This window comes from Catharus ustulatus, chromosome 8 (assembly GCF_009819885.2).
Source record: "Catharus ustulatus isolate bCatUst1 chromosome 8, bCatUst1.pri.v2, whole genome shotgun sequence".
NCBI lineage: Eukaryota > Metazoa > Chordata > Aves > Passeriformes > Turdidae > Catharus > Catharus ustulatus.
In genome coordinates, this window is record NC_046228.1 from 34,939,423 (window position 1) to 34,957,900 (window position 18,478).

The 18,478-nt window shown below is 40.0% G+C and overlaps 1 protein-coding gene across 2 annotated transcripts; it reads left to right on the forward strand.

Annotated features, from left to right (window-relative positions):
* The first annotated feature begins 645 nt into the window (after positions 1 to 645).
* SLC25A16 (solute carrier family 25 member 16) lies at positions 646 to 17,945 on the forward strand. 2 transcript variants are annotated; one of them, XM_033066165.1, is made up of 9 exons: positions 646 to 796; positions 1,602 to 1,694; positions 3,773 to 3,906; positions 5,558 to 5,621; positions 11,421 to 11,542; positions 12,037 to 12,103; positions 12,816 to 12,978; positions 13,859 to 13,927; positions 16,380 to 17,945. In XM_033066165.1, exons 1-9 carry the CDS (start codon positions 703 to 705, stop codon positions 16,534 to 16,536), a joined length of 963 nt encoding a protein of 320 aa, XP_032922056.1. In that variant the 5' UTR covers positions 646 to 702; the 3' UTR covers positions 16,537 to 17,945. The 2 variants fall into 2 exon arrangements, with proteins under 2 accessions (XP_032922056.1, XP_032922057.1); XM_033066166.1 differs by lacking the exons at positions 646 to 796; positions 1,602 to 1,694 and adding an exon at positions 5,140 to 5,176 and having other exon boundaries at positions 3,779 to 3,906.
* The last annotated feature ends 533 nt before the right edge of the window (positions 17,946 to 18,478 follow it).

Consider the following 18,478-nt stretch of genomic DNA (forward strand, 5'->3'; position numbering starts at 1 on the left):
CAATATAATAGAATAAAATATATAGCCTCCTATAACAATATAACCTCCTAAACAAACAACCCTATTCAACAGAGACATTGCAGAAAATCTAAAAAACTCTCCAAAATGTTGACAGCTACAAAATTACACTGTTTGACCTTTCTGATTGTAAAATCGCTGATTTTTCTCCTTTTTTTTTTCAATGTTTCCCCTTCTGATGCATTATGAAACTTACATATAAATAATAATACTGAGTATTTTTTTTTCCTGGGTATGAAAACGTAATTGTAGACAAAAAAAAGATGTTCTAGCACAAAGTAGCTATTTAAATGGCTAAAAAAAAAGGATGTATTTTACAGTACAGTATAATTAGGGCTCTCTAGGTTTGCGTTGTGTGCGCCCATAGGTCTGAACACACGTTTTGTTGGCCGAGTGCGCGGATGATTGTTTTTAAGGAGCAGCAAGGGATCCCCGGGAGAACTACCAAGGGCTTGCACGGTACCCCGAAGCACGCAGAGGGTGCGGAGCGGCCCCCGCAGCAGCTCCGGCGGGGCGGGCCCGGCCGTTCCCACTGGCTCGCTGACGCGATCCGCAGGCGCCGCAGCGTGCCCGGCCGCGGCTCGGCGGGGCCGCCCCCAGCTCCGCCCCTGCGGCGCGGCGGGGGCACCGCGCTGCCCCGAGGCCGCCGCTCGCCGCCTGAGGGAGCCGGCCCGGCCCTGCCCCATGGCTTCCCCGGCGGCGGCGGGGCCCGGCGCTGCGCTGCCCCCGGCCGCGGCGCGCCGAGACTTCTACTGGCTGCGCTCCTTCATCGCCGGAGGTGGGTGCCCCGGGCGGGCGGACTTTGCTGTCGCTGTTCCCGGTGAAACTGCCGCCGGGTCTTGTCACCTGGGCAAGCGGGGAGCTCGCTTTTCCTTTCTTCCCCTGCTGGGCTAACGCGGGTGGCGCGGTGCACGCCCGTGACTCGCACATGTGTCAGAAGCAGCGAGGAGCCCCGGTCAGCCGCCAATTGATTGCTCCCAAACCCTCTAACCCTCTGCTATCCCTGTCCCCAGACTGCTGGGGCTGCTCTTGAGAAGATGAAGGTGGTGTGAAGGGGCGAGACACAACGCCGCATTAGTAACCTCTTAGAGGAAAAGCCTATTTATTCTTCCTGTAAGGTGTTGTCTCAGCTCTCTGATTGCCGGGGGTGGGAGAAGGTTGTGTTTGCTTCAAGTTTTTACATCGTGCCGCACACGCTGTTGGGTCTCGCTCCCTGAAATAGCACAGGGTACACGGCAGACGCCTAGCCCACCTCCTTGGGAAGATCAGCAAGGGCTATTTCCCACAAAAGGGAAGGAGGAAACAGGATGGAAAACTCTAGAGTAACTTCAGGGAAGTTCCTTCTGCAATGACCTTAGCAGCCGAGACAGACGGTGGCCTGGGTTTTTGTAAACAGGAAAAGTAGCCTAAATGTTTCACTAAGGCTTCAAGGGCTTTGTAACATCTAATAGAAACTGTTTACTTGTCATTGGGGCTTTTTCCAGTTCCTGACCGAGTTAACTACATTAGAAGAATCCCTTATTTAACTGCTAACCTAAAGACCTTTTTGAGTCCTGTCACTTTTCTGTTTCTCTCTTGGAAAGGTGTTGCAGGATGTTGTGCCAAAACAACTACTGCACCACTGGATCGAGTAAAGATTTTGCTGCAAGCTCATAACCACCATTACAAACATCTAGGTAAGATAGCTGCAATGTGTCTGATTTTTGGTTTTAAATGCAGTGTGTGTGGTTTGGGTGTATTAATTTACTCAGTGATGAGGCTGATAAAAAAGGTGCTTATCAGACAGAGGGTGATATCTGTCTGGTCAGGCTGTGTGCCGTGTTTTGTTACTGTTTGAGAAGAAAAACAAAGCCCTGTGTAAGTTGTGTTGTCAGTCGATGTGTTAGAGATTGAGATGTCAGAATAATCCTCAATAAGGCATGTAAGAGCTAGGCTTGATCTTCTGCTTACAGAAGCCAGCAGGAGATTGGTAATCATAACTTCAAAGCTTGGATGATTTCAGTGAAAGCTGAACCGCCAGTTCCCAGGGGCCGTGAGGATCCCTGCTTTTCAGCCAGAGGCATGGCCGCTGGGAACTGGAGGGAGCAGAGGCTTTGTGCCTGCTGTGAGGTGCAGGTGGTCTGTGTTGCATCATGGTGAGAGAGCCAGCTCACGTGCCCAGAGCTGTTCTCTGCGGGCTGTAACAGTGCCCTCTTGTGCAGAGGATTTGAGCCATTTATGTCAGATGGTACTGAAACGTGTCGTAACTTTTGCTCCAAAATTTAAGTGTTGCAATTGTTAGGGGAAAAAAACAAAACATTTTGAGTTGGCTAATTTTGCACGTAGTGAAACTTGTTATTAACTTAGACATTAAAGATAATGTTTTATAAAAGTTGGAAAAGTAAATAATAACTAGATCATAAAATTCAGTAGATATAGATGTTCACTGTGGCAAAAAGGGAAACAAAAGCAATGTGTTTTAGTAACACAGACACAAGTATGCATTCAAGTCTAAGAATTGAAGGGTAAAATAATTGGTTTGACTGAGGTTTTAAATCTTCAATTTGCTTTGTACTGTGCCATAGCTGGCAAGTAAAACATTATTCCCTTCCCTATTTTGGTAGTCTGATTATTTGAACTGTGTCTGACTTGAATGCATGTCTGTGTTACATGTAGGCAAAAAAAGGAGAATTATGTGGATGAGGTACCTGTAAGTGCAGAGACACCACAGGTCAGTTCATCCAAGACCTCACCATGTGTTTTTATGCCCTTGGGTTGTGGAGCTTGTGCCATGTGGATCTTGCCTGTGTTCTAGGAAATAGAAACAGTAACAACTCATCATTGCAGGGTAGAGAGAAATTCTTGTCTTGGCATAAGTAAGTTCAGAGACATATAATAAGCATGACATCTTAAAGGTAAATTTACTATTAAATATGTAATAATATAGTCATATACAATGCTATAGCAACAAGGTGCACTAATCTTTGTATTCTTAGAATCCCAGAAACTAATAGATACTTGTTTTGCTTAAACTTCAAATGAAAGTTGGTCAGCCACTCTTTTCTACCTGAAAGCAAGATGTCTGTTTCATTTTCTGCTTTTAGGTAGTAGTTGTATATGAATTAAAACTGTTGGACTATCACAGTTAATTCTTTTACAGACTCAAACTAAAAAGTGAAATTGATAGCAACTGTGCATAGCTGATGTTTATAGTAAAACTGTAGGTTTTGCCCAAACTTCATCTGATCTTGCATTATTTCCCACTGATTAATAGGAAGTAGGATTGCTTCTTGTTGCAACAACTCTGAGATAAAAGAGTGTGAGATGTTTAAGTTGTGAGTAATGAGTCTTCAACGTGTTTACTTGATTTCCTCAGTGATGGCATTTAATCTGTAATTTAGCATGCAACAATATCAGATTGTTCTGCCATGGTTTTAGATTTTAAAGTATTATTTATTTAGAACTGACTGAATTGTAAATTAGCCCGTTTTCTCCCTTGTGTTGCTGGCATTAGGCTGCTGTGGGTGGGTAGTGGTATCACAGCCCAGGCAAGTCCTGGGCCCTGAGTGCAGAGGTTCACTGAGTCTGGGAGATGAGAAAACTGATAAAACTTAAGGCTCTCCCCTTCTGACAGTGTTTGGGCAGTGAAAGTGGATTTGCCACAGTTGCATGAGCAACCTGATGCAGCCTTAGCTGACTTTCTTTACAGTAGCATTTCCTTCATTTTTTTTTCCTTCCCCACAGTGTTAAATACTTGCTTTTTGTGTTGCTGCAGGAGTATTTTCTACGTTGTGTGCTGTCCCCAAAAAGGAAGGTTACCTTGGGCTGTATAAAGGAAATGGGGCCATGATGATTAGAATCTTTCCGTATGGCGCTATTCAGTTTATGGCATTTGACCAATATAAAAAGGTAGCTGAATTTGTTTTTTTTCCTTTTTTCTTTTTCTGCCTGCAATGAATACATACTGGTTGAGTGAGTGAAACTAACACTGAAACTTCTGTGCCTTATTCATTAGCTGCACATCTTTTCTAAGGTTGCTTAGTTTTATCAGAATTTACTCATTAAAATACCAGGGCAACGGGGAAGCTTTTGCCATGTTGCTTAAGAAAAAAGAAATTGCACACTGACTTCTAAATGTTTGTATTGTTGAGAATAATACTATTTGTTTTAAGGAAAACAAAAGGTAGTTTAATGTCTACTGCTATTTGTATTGCTATGAGCTAACCCTTTGTGAATAATGTAGGAAACAATGTAGAATGAAACAACTTTATTGTATTTATGTTAGGATTCTTAGTACTTAATGGATAGAACTAATTAAACCTAAAAGTCTGTTTTGAGATCACTGTTATATTTGACCTGACAAATCATTGTCAGGCTGTAGATAAAAATTACCTTGAAGATAAAAATGCTCATTTCAGGGTTCTGCAAGATTTGTGGATTCTTTTCTGTTTTCCTGCATTTACCCTTTCATAATAAATCTTTGCAACATCTCATGGAGGTCAGTTGTTAGCATGAATGTGTTTTTAAACGTTGCTGTTTGTGGTACAAAATACCATTTTCCTATTAGAAAGGAGAAATTTCATGTTTGAAAGGACAGATTTAGTACCCAGCCAAGTAAATGGTACAGTATTTACTGAGGACAATGGGATGGAAATTGTGATTCCCTTCCTCAAGAGTCAATTCCAGAAGACTGATACAAAGAATTTACTGTAATGGGTTTTGTAGGTTCATTTTTTTGTGCTGTAATCATGAACACTGTTGATCTCTGCATGTTTTATGTTGTGTGGAATAAAAGACTGCATGCCATGCTTTATAACTGGAATGATTTATGAATCTGCAATTTCAAGAACCCAGTTAGCATCATAGCACTTGCTTTTACCTATTAATTGACCAGAAACCTTCACAATATTTTGCATGGATATATAAAAGGGGGAAAAAAAGCTGTTAAAGGAGGAAGATATGAAATGATCTTTATAGCAGAAAGTGAAAGTCTCAGTTATTTGATAGAAACCTGGAGACCAATTTCTAACTTCCTTCCAGGCCGTAATTAACTTGGCAAGTTCTTGCTCTGAAATGTTGTCCTTTTTCTCTTCCTTTTTATTTCTCCTTTTTTCTTGTCTCTTTTTTTTCCTTTTAATCCAGTAAAAAACTTTATGGGAATGTTTCACATGATGTGCATGTAAGAAAAATTGACTCTTCTTACTTTTCAACTTTGTTCAGTGTCCTTTGCTCTCTACATAGTCAGTTTGCCTTGTTTAACACACATTAATGATAACTAAATAATTAATCTAGTTTCTGAAGTGAACAGTACAAATACTTTCAACTCATTGTTTTGCTTTGTTAGTAGAAATTTAGTACTTCCATGTTTTTAATAAGAAATTGGAAACAGCAACAGTATTAAAAAATTCTAACAGTAATTAATTCTTCTGGATTGAATCTGTAGCATTGTACATTTCTTGGAAACTGCTGCAGAGCTTGCACTAATGTGCTAATAAACTTTGTGTTGTGTTTCCCTGTCTTTTCTGATACCTGACTACTGCAAATGTTCCATATTGTGTAGGTAATAAAGAAACAACTTGGGATTTCCGGGCACGTGCATCGATTAATGGCTGGATCCATGGCAGGTAGAGTTTTGTACTTGGATTTCAGACATGCCTTGTGCTGAGAAGTTAATATTCATTCAGGGGATGATTTGATGTGGTGTTGGGTCAAACTCCTGCAAATTTGTATTAAGCAAATATACTAGCGAATGGTTAATTTAATCTGGTTGCCTAATTGAAATCTGTTTGTCTAAGAGTATCCTTTGAAAAATATTTGTGCAAGTGGTGAATTCTGTGCTATGTTGTGAAGCAGAGTTTTTTTTATAGTCTTTTGTTATGGCATTTAAAAAGTGTAAAAGCCAGTGTCATCAATATGAAAGTATAAAGGTGCATGTTCTGGTAGAATTAGCTCATCAGCCCCTCTGCCACTGCTGCTAGGTTGAATATAAGCCCACAGAAACAGAGAGAACTGCAGCTTCTTGAATGAGAAATTTCTTTGGATTTGCCAGAAATGTCTGTACTTTTCCATGTTCAGTGCAAGGTTGTCATGATGCTCTTTAGATCATATTTGTGAATGTTAAAATCTCTCATTTATTAATTAATGCAATAGCAGGAAAGCTCAGTAAACTGCCAGTGTATCATATGGTTATATATTTGTTTTCCTCTTAATAGTCATTGAGTCAAAAGTAGCTAAGAAAAAAACAGGGGAAGGTAAATAATAGTGGACTGAGTTTTAATTGAAGTGATTCTTAATGTGCTTTTAATTCTAAAACAGTCTAGTGACAGTCCTTAAATAGCATTGGGTATTCATATTTAATTTCTAATGGAAAAAAAATACTGGGATTTTTTAATACTACCTTCAGTTAAACTAGGAAGATCTCATTAAAATATTCTGGCTTTGTGTGATGTCAGAGGGAAAAGAAAGAGAATGAATTTAAAGAATGAGAAGAGTCCTAAAAACTGACAAAACCTGTTTGCTAAGATATGTTCCAGATCTTGGCTGGCTTTCTATCTGAAAAGTCAAAAAACCCCCTAGATCGATGCATTTTTTTTCCTTCATTTTTTCCTTTCCCTTGGCTTTAACTATTCTAAGGAGCATTTTGCAATTCACTTTTCTCCCAAAAAGATTATTATTATTAGCTTTTCCAGGAGCTTTGTCAGAGACTGGGAATCTGACTTGGGAGGTGCTGTGAAAACACTGAATAATCAGCTTAACCAGTCAGTGTTGGATGGGGTGGAATTCTTCCTGTAAATAAATTAATAGCATCTGGCATTGTTGTAAGCACCTTACTGGTTAAATCTGGTTTGTGTGGTTAGAATAGCAGAAATAAATTAATATACAGAGCTAGCTGGCAGCCACCATCTGCTTTGTGTGGTGTGTTTAAGTACATTGTACTCCATAGTTTCATTTTTAGAACTCCAAAAGTGAGGAACTGAGCTTGACTTGAGGGTGAAATGAACCCAGCAGTCAAGTATGTGTGTATATATATATAGTGTGACGTGTGTCTCACTAGTTGTTTACTAGGTGGCATTACCTGCTTCTTGGGATTTTATTTAGATAATAGAGGCAGAGGGTTTATCTTAAGTATATCAAGGAGATACAGAGGAGGAAGGAGGCATTAAGAAGTGCAGAGAGTTTGAAATCTGGTACAGAAGTTTCCTAGGTTTGCAAACAAAAAAGAAAAGACTTGAAAGCAATTGGTAATATTTCTTGCTTTCCCTCCTGTGCTGGCTCCAATAAAGGATATTTTTCTGATACTTCCACATAAATACTAAAGGAGATGATGTGCTGTACAAACCCCAGTTTGGTGCAGAGGGGCCTTCACAGTTTCATGGGATGCAGTATGAAGGAGTTGAGAATAGATAATCACAGATAACCTGTATTTCCTTGAACGTTTTGCCCCCTCTACACCATCTAGTCAGGCAGCTGCCTGCTTTCACTTCTCTGTACCCACTGTACTTACATCTTGTTTATGTCAGTGTTTCCAACCTGACTACTGCTCAACAGACCTGAATCAGCTTCTAAGTGGTGGGAAACATGCAAGTGTCTTCTGTAAGTGAGAAACAGGATCAAAAGGGGAAAACAAGGCAGTGAGGATGGGGGTAGTGGAGGGAGAGAGAAGAAAAGCCTATTGTAATGCATATATTTAAGGAGACCAAGTTAAAGTTACTGTGGAAACTCTAACTCTGAATTTCCTGAGTCCTGTGTGATTCAAATTTCAGCTGTAACACTTCATTAACAGATAAGCAGTGTATACTTTTTTTAAGGAAAGGCAGAGTTGGGCAGAAGAGAAATCATAGAGGTTGGTGGGGTTTAGGAAAGAAAATTATCAAATAACAAAAATGAACAAGTAACATTAAATCAGCACAGGATGATTTTACAAATTAAATTTTTTTCAAGTTTTCTAATAGAAAAATCCAAATTAAACCACAGAAATGTGTATTTCCTGTTCTGCATTTGATTAACTTCAAAATAATAAAGCCAAAAAAGACTAGATACTATCTAGAATAAACTCAAGTCCCACTAAACCAATACAGGAAGTATGGTTTTGTTTTTAGCTTTTTACTTTTACTAAAAGTGATGGAAAATAATACTGACTTGGTACTATCTAGGAGGATATTGGCTGTCTCAATTTTAAATAGTATGTAATTAACAGTTACCTACTTCAGTCAGCATTTAAAAAAATCTGATCTAGTTCCTCAGATGTGCTGTGGAGGGAAACAGAATTGCATACTGGACATAAAGAAATAGCAGGACTGATAAATTAAGCGTTCTTTTACCCATCTGATGAATACTTTTTGTCATCAACAATTTCTCTTTATGTAGTTTCTGAAGCTTTGTTTTGTTTAGAAGATACTGCTTGGATAAATTAATCTTTTTGTCAGCTAAGGAGCAGATCTTCTGCAGTTCAAGACTGTGTCTTGTGCTTATCACCTTTTCAGCTTTATTCCTAGGAATCTCCTGGCATGCTTAATTTGATCTCTGGAGCTACTGCTATAGTACAAAGAACATGATAGAGAGATCCTAAAAACTTGCATACCAGCCATGTTTGCAATGTAAATGTATGTCACTTGTGTTCTTTTCTTGCTCCAGATAGTTTTTTATTTTTATTTCCAAAGAAACTAAATTGCTAAGAACAGAGAGATAGTAGGGAAATTGGGAGACAGATGAATCCCTGTAGAGCTGATCTCATTGTGAACTCCCAAAGCCTGGGAAGCAAATCAAGGACAGTCTAATGTGCTTCACTGTCACTTGTCTTTTCCCTGTGTAACCCAATATGTTGTCCCCTGGAGTGGTCAGAAGGTGCTTGAGGACAATATGGGAAGTGAAGAATGGTCTTTGCCTGGCTTCTGAGCCAGCATTGGCAGTGACAAAGTCTGCTGGTTTTGAGGAAGTGGCTCTTTGAAGGGAGTAGCTACCTGCCCCTATTATGGTTATTTCAGATCAGACAGTAGGAATTGCTGTATCTCTGAACTGTTGGTACACTTTTGAATCTGTCCTGTCCTACCCCAGAGGAGATTTTTGGTTTAGCTGTCATTAGTGGGGATAGACAGCTTTTTCATGCCTGGGACTGAGCCTTAAGATACTGTGGTCTGATCTCTCATAACATATTTAAGGAGCAGAGGTGAGATGAATAATTTTGTAGACTTCACCACAATGACTGTGTCCCACAGCTGGCTGCCATTCCTCTTGGAAAGGACAGTGTCTGTCTTGAGCCCCAAAAGAAATTTTGATCCCTTGTGTGTACATGAACAGTAAAGCAGTAAAATGCCCCTCCTAGTTGCTACAAGACAGCATATATTGTGGCTGATGTCCCAAATCCCCTTTTTACTCCTTTCATTTTTTTCCCAGAAATTAATGGCTACAGGATTTTAAGAAAAAAAAAATTAAAAGTTTCTATTTAAATCCTTTCCTTCTTTCCATTTCATCTGTGGTTTTGTTTTCTTTTATTTTTTATTTGTACTATTTTCAGACTGTATTCACTAAATAGTGCATTCACCAAGCTCTTGGTTGGTCTGTTGTTAGCCTTTGTTCAGAGGAAGTTCCTGGATAGATAGCAGTGCATGACTGGAAAGAGAAGACAGGGTAGTGTTGTTTTCTGAAGTGGGATGACTTTCCTGTGCACTCTTAAACCCTGTAAAAGTGCTTTCGCCCCGCCTCCCCTTAATTTTTTTTAAACTACTTAAATTAATCTTTTTTTATTATATTTCTGGACATCTCAGAATCCACTGGGAAAAGGCTCTAGACTGAGGGATTGCATTTCATCTAAGTCAGTGGAAACAGTCTTGAAGTTGCTTTAGTGTTTTGTAGCTCCAACTTTTGAATCCCGTGGATGAGACAACTTCAGAAATAAACTGCAGATGTCTGCTTTTTGTTCAGAGGACATGTCCAAAATCTCTGAAAGAGGTGTTTTTGTCTTCTAAAATGAATTATTGGTGGGATAATCCAGAATCCCACAACCTTGGCTCTCAACTGACAGTTGACCAGTGTCAGATTTTTGGACAGCTCACTTAGAGTGTTTTTTTTTTTTTTCCCTCACCATCTAATCCTGATACTTTTCCGATCATTCAACTTATCAGAGCAGTAGGTTTTGTTTTGTTTTGTTTTTACTCCAGGCATAAAAGTTATGAAGAGCTTGTTTGCAGGAGTTGTGTTGTGTTTGGATTTTGTTGTTGGTTTGTATTTGCGTTTTTCTTCCCTGGGTTATGGATTTCTCTTGGCCTTGAGGAAAGGAAGGGAGATAATACAGCTACAAAAAAGATGTCATTAAGAGACTAGTAAAACTTAAGAGGAAGTGACAATTTCCTGCCAGCATAAAAAGTGTGCTTATCTTCTGTAGAATCAAATTTTAAAAGTTACATTCAACTAACTCAGAGCAGTTGCTAGAAAACAGTGCCAATTACAAAGATTTTTTTTTTTTTTTTTGAGTTTTGGTTTTTGATGGCTTTTGTTTTGGTTTTTTTTTTAGTGACTCTGGTATACCATCAGAAAATGACTACTGTTGTTAGTTAACAGTTTTAACTATTCCCTCCAAAGAATTTGTCAGCTATTGAATGGTTTACCTTAATACCTGGCAGTTGGAAAGAATTTGTTGCTCAGGCAACTGTTAGAATTGTTGTTTTCTGTACTGGAGTTATTTCCAAAATTGCAAGTTGGTCAGCATTTAAGCTGTTATGGAGCAGATCCTAACTGGATGAGTTCTAAGATTTGGTTTTTATTTTTTTCTTTTATTTTGCATCTTAAGTCCAGAAAGCTTTTCTGCCCAGTATTGATGTAACATTAACTATTAAAATGCAGTAATGCAACACAGTTAAGTACTTATCAGTATGAACCTGGCTCTATTTTAGATGTAATTAGAATATATTTAGTGTGTCATTAGAATATGTTTAGTATTTGCAGACACGCTAGATAGATACATGTATCTATACCCAGTAATCATACCAAATTCTGATAGAAACTTTTAGGAATAAAACATGTACATTTGGTGGTTTGAATTTTTTTTTTTAGTATGGTAGGATTAGGTTTCATGGTTGCAATCCAGTAAAGCTGATGTACTTGACTAGCCTGACTCTTAGGAGCGATGAATTTCAATAAGATTGCTCAGGTGAATATAGTCAGGCCCATAAATCTTGGAAAATCTAGGCCTAAGTGTGCTACTTCAGTGAACACCAGTACAAACCTGAATCCTTTGTGTGTTGCTGGAGTTAGTGTTCCTGTTTACTGATTATGAGTGACTTTAAGTGTTTCTTTAACAAAGTAGTTTGTATATGCTATTGTATTCACTGCCAGAAAAAGGAACTTTTACTTTTCAAAATAATCCTAGAATCAGATAAGGTGTAGGTGAGTTTTGTTTGCTTGTTTTGTTTTTGTTTTTAATAAAGGTATTACAGCAGTGATTTGTACTTACCCTCTTGATATGGTTAGAGTTCGCCTGGCGTTCCAAGTAAAAGGGGAACACAAGTACATGGGAATTATCCATGCATTCAAGATGATTTACACAAAGGTATTTTTTCTCTTAATCTTCAGTTCTGTCAAAGCAAAGTATGCTCTTTAAAGTAATGTTTCGCTGCATTGAACATAATGGCTTGGTGCAAAATAACATGACTTCATTGGGTGCACTTTGAATTTTTTAATGTAAAAAGTTATTTGGATGCTACTTTTGACTTAGGCTGGTGAGCTGTAGCTAAGGCTCATGTAAGTGGGAGGTCAGAAACAGCAGAGAATCTGCTTTTCAAGAAAAGTAGTAACATACCAAAAAGATGTGGGGAGGAGGGCTATGTATAATGTTTCCAGTTAGGATGCTGGCTGGAGATTTTTCTCCTTTATTTTCACTTATTTATCTCCTATGGAGCCAGGCAGTTATCCCTCCAGTTTTTCAGGCACGGGAAGCAGAACATGACATGAGCTCCTTGGTGGTAGATGGTGCTAGTCAGATCGCTGTCACGGCGGTCTGTGTGTATTTCTTGCCACAAATGCTGCTGTGTTTTTCTTTCAAAGGAAGGTGGTTTTAGTGGATTCTACCGAGGGCTGATGCCAACTGTGGTGGGAATGGCACCGTATGCAGGTGAGTTAAAGCCAGAATGTGGCAGTCCTTCAGCAGTTCTATGCACTACTAAATTTGGTTAAATATATTTGCACAGCCAGTTAATTAGCTTCTGTCCAAATCATCTTGAATGATGCTCCTTAAAAAATGTCTTCAATAGTCAAAGCTTAGCTTTTGTGCAATTTGGAGTCGGGAGTGAGAAAGGTAAACTCGTTGGTTGTGTTTACTTCCCAGTTTTCGCCCAAGGAAACATGGAGGCTGTTTCCCTCCCACAGGCAGATCCTTGGGAGCGGGTGCTCGGTAAATGGAGCCTCAGAGGCTCCATCTCCTGGTGACTTTTCTGTAAATACTCCTGCATGTAAAGCAGCGGTGATGTGGCATAGAGGAGCAGAACAGCCCGGCTAAACTACTCTTTTTTAAAGGCTGAGATGTCCCTCAGTTAGAAAGATCTTAGGAGCAAGGAAAGATTCTTGGCAGCATTCCAGTAATTTAAAACTCACGGTCTAGCTTATTGAATGTGTTCTTATAGCTTTAGGTATAAACACAAATTCATTTGCACAGAAGTTACTGTAGAAGTTCAAAATATTGTTTCTCTGTTTTTCTGCTTAAGAAACAACTTCCCAGAGAAGTGGAAAATAGTTTAATTTTGTAAATGCAACTTTCTGTTTATGATGATACATCAACAAATAGTTTGCTTTTTTATGAAAGTACATAAAATTAAATTTCCTTTTAGGTTTTTCATTTTTTACCTTTGGTACCTTAAAGAGCATTGGACTTGCTCAAGCACCTAACTTGCTTGGACGGCCTTCCTTAGATAACCCTGATGTGTTAGTTTTGAAAACACATGTAAATCTGCTGTGTGGTGGCATAGCTGGAGCAATAGCTCAGACGATATCGTAAGTTTGGGTGTGGGGCTGGTTTCATCTCTCTAGCTGTTCATGCTAAACAAGCTTTTATCTGACATAATTTTATCTAAGTGTAATTATTAGTAAAGTTTTGAAATTAATCAAATACAATCATTCAGGTACTTCCTGTATTTTCACTTACTAAATATCTATTTAATCTTCAGGGTCTTTTAAGAGTTATCCAGTGAGGCAATTAAACAAATTCAGGCAAATCTCCTAAAATCCACTGGAATATTTTAAAGTAACAATTTTGTTTTTTAACTTGCTTGGAAAGCTTAAAAATTTTGACCCTGAATATAATTTGCATAATTTTATTATTCAAATTTACTTTCAAATCAATGTCACCTGTGAAGCCATAGGATTAAAAAACCAACAAAACAAACAAGTCTTAGATATTGTATTTACCATTTATATTACTTTGCTTGCTTTTTCCTTTCTCACCCTGTTCTTATTCTGTTTTATTTTGTCCATAAAATAAGTTAATTTAATGGATTTACGTGGCATGGATTTTCCACTAAATCACTGCATTGCAAATATCACTGCTTATTAATCCTTCAACTGTTAATTTTATTTTCAATGCAGGTATCTTCTCCCTCCAGCATTTTAAAGACTGTCTTATACTCTCATCTGATCTCCATGTGTCTTCCTTACTAGTGCCAAATAGAATGTATTAAGAGCTCTGGTTTGCTGGCTTTGGTTGTGTAAGGGGAGTCTCCCTTTTTGGAGAACTTTCAGCTGTGTTGAGAATCTAAGCTGGATTCCTGACTCACTGAAAAGGGAGCTTGGAGGTTGCACGTGGACTTCTTTGTTTGTTTAAACAATATTCCAACACACATCTGCTTGAGCTGCTGTTCCAATGTTTGCTCTGCAGGTATCCCCTGGATGTAACTCGTAGGCGAATGCAGCTAGGAGCAGTTCTCCCAGACTCTGAAAAGTGCCTGTAAGTATTTCCTTTGCATCTGTATTGAGTTCTTGGATGTCTGAGCTAAGTTCAGTTCTTAATTTTAAACTTTAAAAATAACAACCACTCTCTGAACTAATAAGTTGATTTCTTCCTTCTTTTAATAAAGGAGTTTCCCCACAGACAAAAGCTGCCATTATCAATCTGGGATTAAAAAAGTACCTGAAATAACAATGGCACCCTTGTTAGCAACCCTGTACTTGTAGTAGTAGTTTTTTTGTGTTTTAATGCAACTTGTGCTACCTTTAATATCAGCAAGATCTCTAGAGAGAAAAGAAATGCTTCTACTGAAATGAAATCGTTTCAGAATGTACTTTAATGGTGAAGAATCTGTTCCATAAGATGATTTTGCATAATGCAATTTTATTTGAGCTTTTTTGCACTTACTGTAGTCTCTTACAGCCCACACTCTGTTGAGGTTCCTCCAGCAGAAGTGGAAGCACCATAATAACTTAAAAATCATAATAGTGTTAAATCACCTCTCATCTTCTGAATTTCCAATTGTCTCAATGAAATTCAATTCTGGGACAGATTTCTCTTGGTTAGTTTCAATCTTGTGGAATTGTGTGTGTCTGAATCCAGTGCAATTCACTGTGAACCTCCTGTGTAAAGCTGGATCCTACCAAGGGCAGCCTGAGTGACCTTTAACAAGCAACCTCAATGGTACTTAACTGTGAAGGTTCTTACCAGGTTCCCCCCCCCTCCTTTTTTTTTTCTTGTCTATTGTTCCCAGGGTTTTACTTTTTGCAGTCGTGAGGACTACTTTTACAGTCCCAATTGAACAATTATATTGTGACTGTATAGAGCTGTGCCTTGAAGGACAGACACAGGTCTCTCTCTAGAGAATGAGAGAGAAAAGCAAGCACCAAGTCTCAAAGCTTTGGAACATACGGAAGATGCTCTCCAAGAGCACTGTCTTCACTAGCCTGGAAATACCAACCATCTCACATCTGTTTGCTTAGTTTCAGTACAACTGTGAGAGGAAAGTTCTCTTTGCATATGCAGTGCAATTTCTGCTTTTAATAAGGCCAAATGTTATATACAGTAATTTCACGAATACAAGCCGCAGCAATTTGACAAAAATTTTGGTGGAAACCTGGAAGTGCGGCTAATAGTCGGGGGCGGCTAATCTGTGAATAATTTTCTGACATTTACAACCCCAGACGTGCCAGCCAGGGTGCCGAGCCAAGCACCTGCCAGTAAAAGCCGGCATTTCGCGATTGTTACAGTGTTACTGTGTTGCCCTGGCTCCCTGCAGGCAGCATGGGGGGCGGGGACAGAGGTGGGAGAGCTCTCTTCTTCCCTCCTCTGCCGCAGCCCGGGGGAGGACGGGGGAGGGGCGCGCCGCCATTGCGGCGGTTCAGGGAGAATGGGGGGGGGGGGCGCGCCGCCATTGCCGCGGCCCGGGGAGGAGGTGGGGGGCCGCGCCGTCATTGCCGCGGCTCGGGGAGCCGACGGGCGGGGGCGCCGCCATTGCCGCGGCTCCGGGAGCCGACGGGAGCCCCGCGCAGCCATTGCTGTGGCCCGGGGAGGCGGGTGGAAGCGCGCGCCGCCATTGCCGCGTCTCGGGGAGCCGACGGGAGCCCCGTGCAGCCATTGCCGCGGCTCGGGGAGGAGGCGGGGTGCTTTGTCCGCACCCGCCGCCAGCGCCACGGGCGCGGGAAAGCTCCGTCCCTGCCCGCCACGGGCGCGGGAAGGCTCCGTCCCCACCCGCCGCCACTGCCGTAGGAGCGGGGGAAGCTCCGTCCCTGCCTGCCACCGTGGGGCAGCGCCGACCCAGGGTGACCAAGCCCAGTGGCAGCGGTGGCCGGCCCCGAGCGGCAGCACTGGGCTGGGCCACCTGGCCCCGTCAGCGGCCCCTAGCGGGCTGAGCCTGCACAGCCTTAGCTCAGCCAGTAAACCCCGCCCTCCCGCGGTTCTGTTGCTAATTGCACGCGGGTCCTCGCTGCGAACGACAGAGCGGCTTATATTTGGGTGCGGCTTATTTATGGACAAAAACCGAAATATTTACCAACACCCAGAGATGCGGCTTATACTCAGTGCGGCTTGTATTCGTGAATTTACTGTACTCAGATTATTATTTGTAAAAGTAATTGATGCTTCTCAGCTCCTTCCTGCCAGTTAGGCAAGAGAATGTGTGGAGCCATTCTGGTGTAAAATACCTTAACATGTCTTGTAGGGCAGGTGTTTTCAGACTGACAGTTGTTTAGCTGGGACTGCACTGTCCTCTTTCCAATTCCCAGCCCTTGGGCGCACATTTCTTGTGGAAGCTCAGGTTGTCCTTTTAGTCACATGTGGTTTTACTGTATGGAATGTCTGGGGTTTTTCTCCATGGCTCCTTTAAAACGCAAAAGTGTCTTGTGTTTTAAAGAAAATGATTCTGATAGTGAATATGTGTATCCACTACTGATCTGAGTTTTTATTTTTCCAGTACAATGGTGCAGACACTGAAATATGTGTATCAACAACATGGAGTACGAAGAGGACTGTACCGGGGTTTATCCTTGAATTACATCCGTTGTATCCCTTCCCAGGCCGTGGCTTTTACCACATATGAACTTATGAAACAATTCCTGCACCTCAACTGATTTGTTTCTTTTAGAAGACTTTTTTGTAAAACAACACTATCAATCCTCAAATGCTATTGCTGAATAAATTACTTGAAGTTTTAAAAAAAAGCTTTCTGTTACTGTGGACCTGCTGTTGGCTGACATCTTTATTTGCCAAAATTTCAATTTCCTGGAGTCAAAACCGGGTGTGACACATCCAAATAAACATCAGCTAGCTCTAAACACTTTTATTGCTCTTGCTCTTCTAGGCTTCATTAGATGAATTTTGGGAAGGACACTGTTTTGGAGATGACACACCCTTGTTTTATACGGGTTCCAAGCTGTCAGTTATCTAGCCTTATCACCATTCCAGGAGTTACCTGCTGCTGATTATGCTGCTTTTTAAGCTAGTGATTAGGTATCTGTTGTTATTTAAAAATTAAATGGAACTGATTTAAACATAATGCAATGATTTTGGCATTCAGATCCTTGCCAGGTCTGCAGAAGCTGAGCTTGGCAGACCACACTTTTAAGCAGCCTTTCATTCTTGTTCTGTACAAGTTCCCTGTATGCAAGAACAATGCACATGTCTTTAGACTGCTACACAGGAAAGTTCTTCAGCCATCACAGTTAGAACCAGCAAGATGTATTTAACAGCATTAGAAATCTTGCCATTTGGAAACCAATCTCCTGGTGTATATTCTATTCTAAGAAATGCTGTAGTTCACAAATAAAAGCAGGGGGGAATTTTACAGGGGTGAGTGCTAGAAAAGATGTCCTTGTGGCAGGTAGTCAGAGCCTAACCTTAGAAAGCTTTTCTGTGGAGCTCAATGCTCTTGATTTGGTTTATTCAAGGCTGAGTATGTTATGTACCAGTATGTTATTCCCAGTACTAGCTGGTGTAAAGAGGATTTTCCCTACCTTAAACCATGGTGACAAAGAAGAATGCATGCTCCTGCATTTACTTGTTTTTGGACCACATCCAACCTCATGCAGAAAAGAAAATTAAGATTGTATTGGTGTGTATATGTAACTGTTCCTGAAGTTGTGGGATGCAATAGACTATTGCATGTTTGCCTCCTCCTGTAATTCCTTTTCTGGAAGGAATTATTTTATACGTGATTTGCGTTGGTACTCTTGATTTTACTCATTTGGTTCAGGAAAATGTAAAGCATTTACTTCATGTAAGTTATTTATTTATTGTAAATATTTTAGCATCTTCTAAGAATTGGCAATGGTTGTGTTAAGTGGTGGATGGTAAGACTGATTTGCTGAATTTTGACAAATTTAACAAACTGGATTTTCAGTTATATATTCAATACCAATGTCTGTGGCTCAATTCTTCCCCCCAGTTTCTTAAAAACATGTATTTCTTTAAAATTTACAGTGTAGATATGGACAGAGAATGAAATGTATCTGGATATATTTTATTAAAATTTTTGAACTAATGGCTTTGTGTGATTTGTGTGTGTTGCAGTCAGGAAGAATACATGGTTCTGGAATGATCTATGCTTGTCCTAATAGGTAAATATGCACAACATTGTCATTCTTAATCAAGAGACAAAAGACACTTTTTCATCTGGTCTTTAGTTTCACATAGAAGAAAGCTAGCCAGTATCACAGTGAATTTTTACATTTTAAAGCTCTTGCAGTAGAGATAAATCCACTGTCTTAGGAAAACTAAAGTGCCTTTCTTTTTTCTATCATGTTTTGCTGTGTGAGCAAATAACTTTTTTTTTTTTCATGTGAATACTGTTAGGGATTATTAAGTTAAGAGTTTTACATCTTAATTCTAATACTAGGGCTATATTTGAGGAGCATCATGATTAGTTAAGCAGTTGTTACACAGAATAAAGCAGAACCACTATTTTCATGCCTTAAAATGTGTCTCCTAAATACTTGAGTCGGGTATTGACTGTGAAAAACATACCTACTTGATAGAACTGTGCTGTATTTTCAGAATTAGTTTTTCAAAATAAAA

What these genes read in the sequence shown, in the direction of transcription:
- SLC25A16 (XM_033066165.1), top strand. Translation starts at nt 703, where the DNA reads ATGGCTTCCCCGGCGGCGGCGGGGCCCGGCGCTGCGCTGCCCCCGGCC. An exon ending in CCACCATTACAAACATCTAG is followed by an intron (nt 1,695 to 3,772) that starts GTAAGATAGCTG and finishes GTGTTGCTGCAG; the next exon opens with GAGTATTTTCTACGTTGTGT. An exon ending in AATGGCTGGATCCATGGCAG is followed by an intron (nt 5,622 to 11,420) that starts GTAGAGTTTTGT and finishes TTTTTAATAAAG; the next exon opens with GTATTACAGCAGTGATTTGT.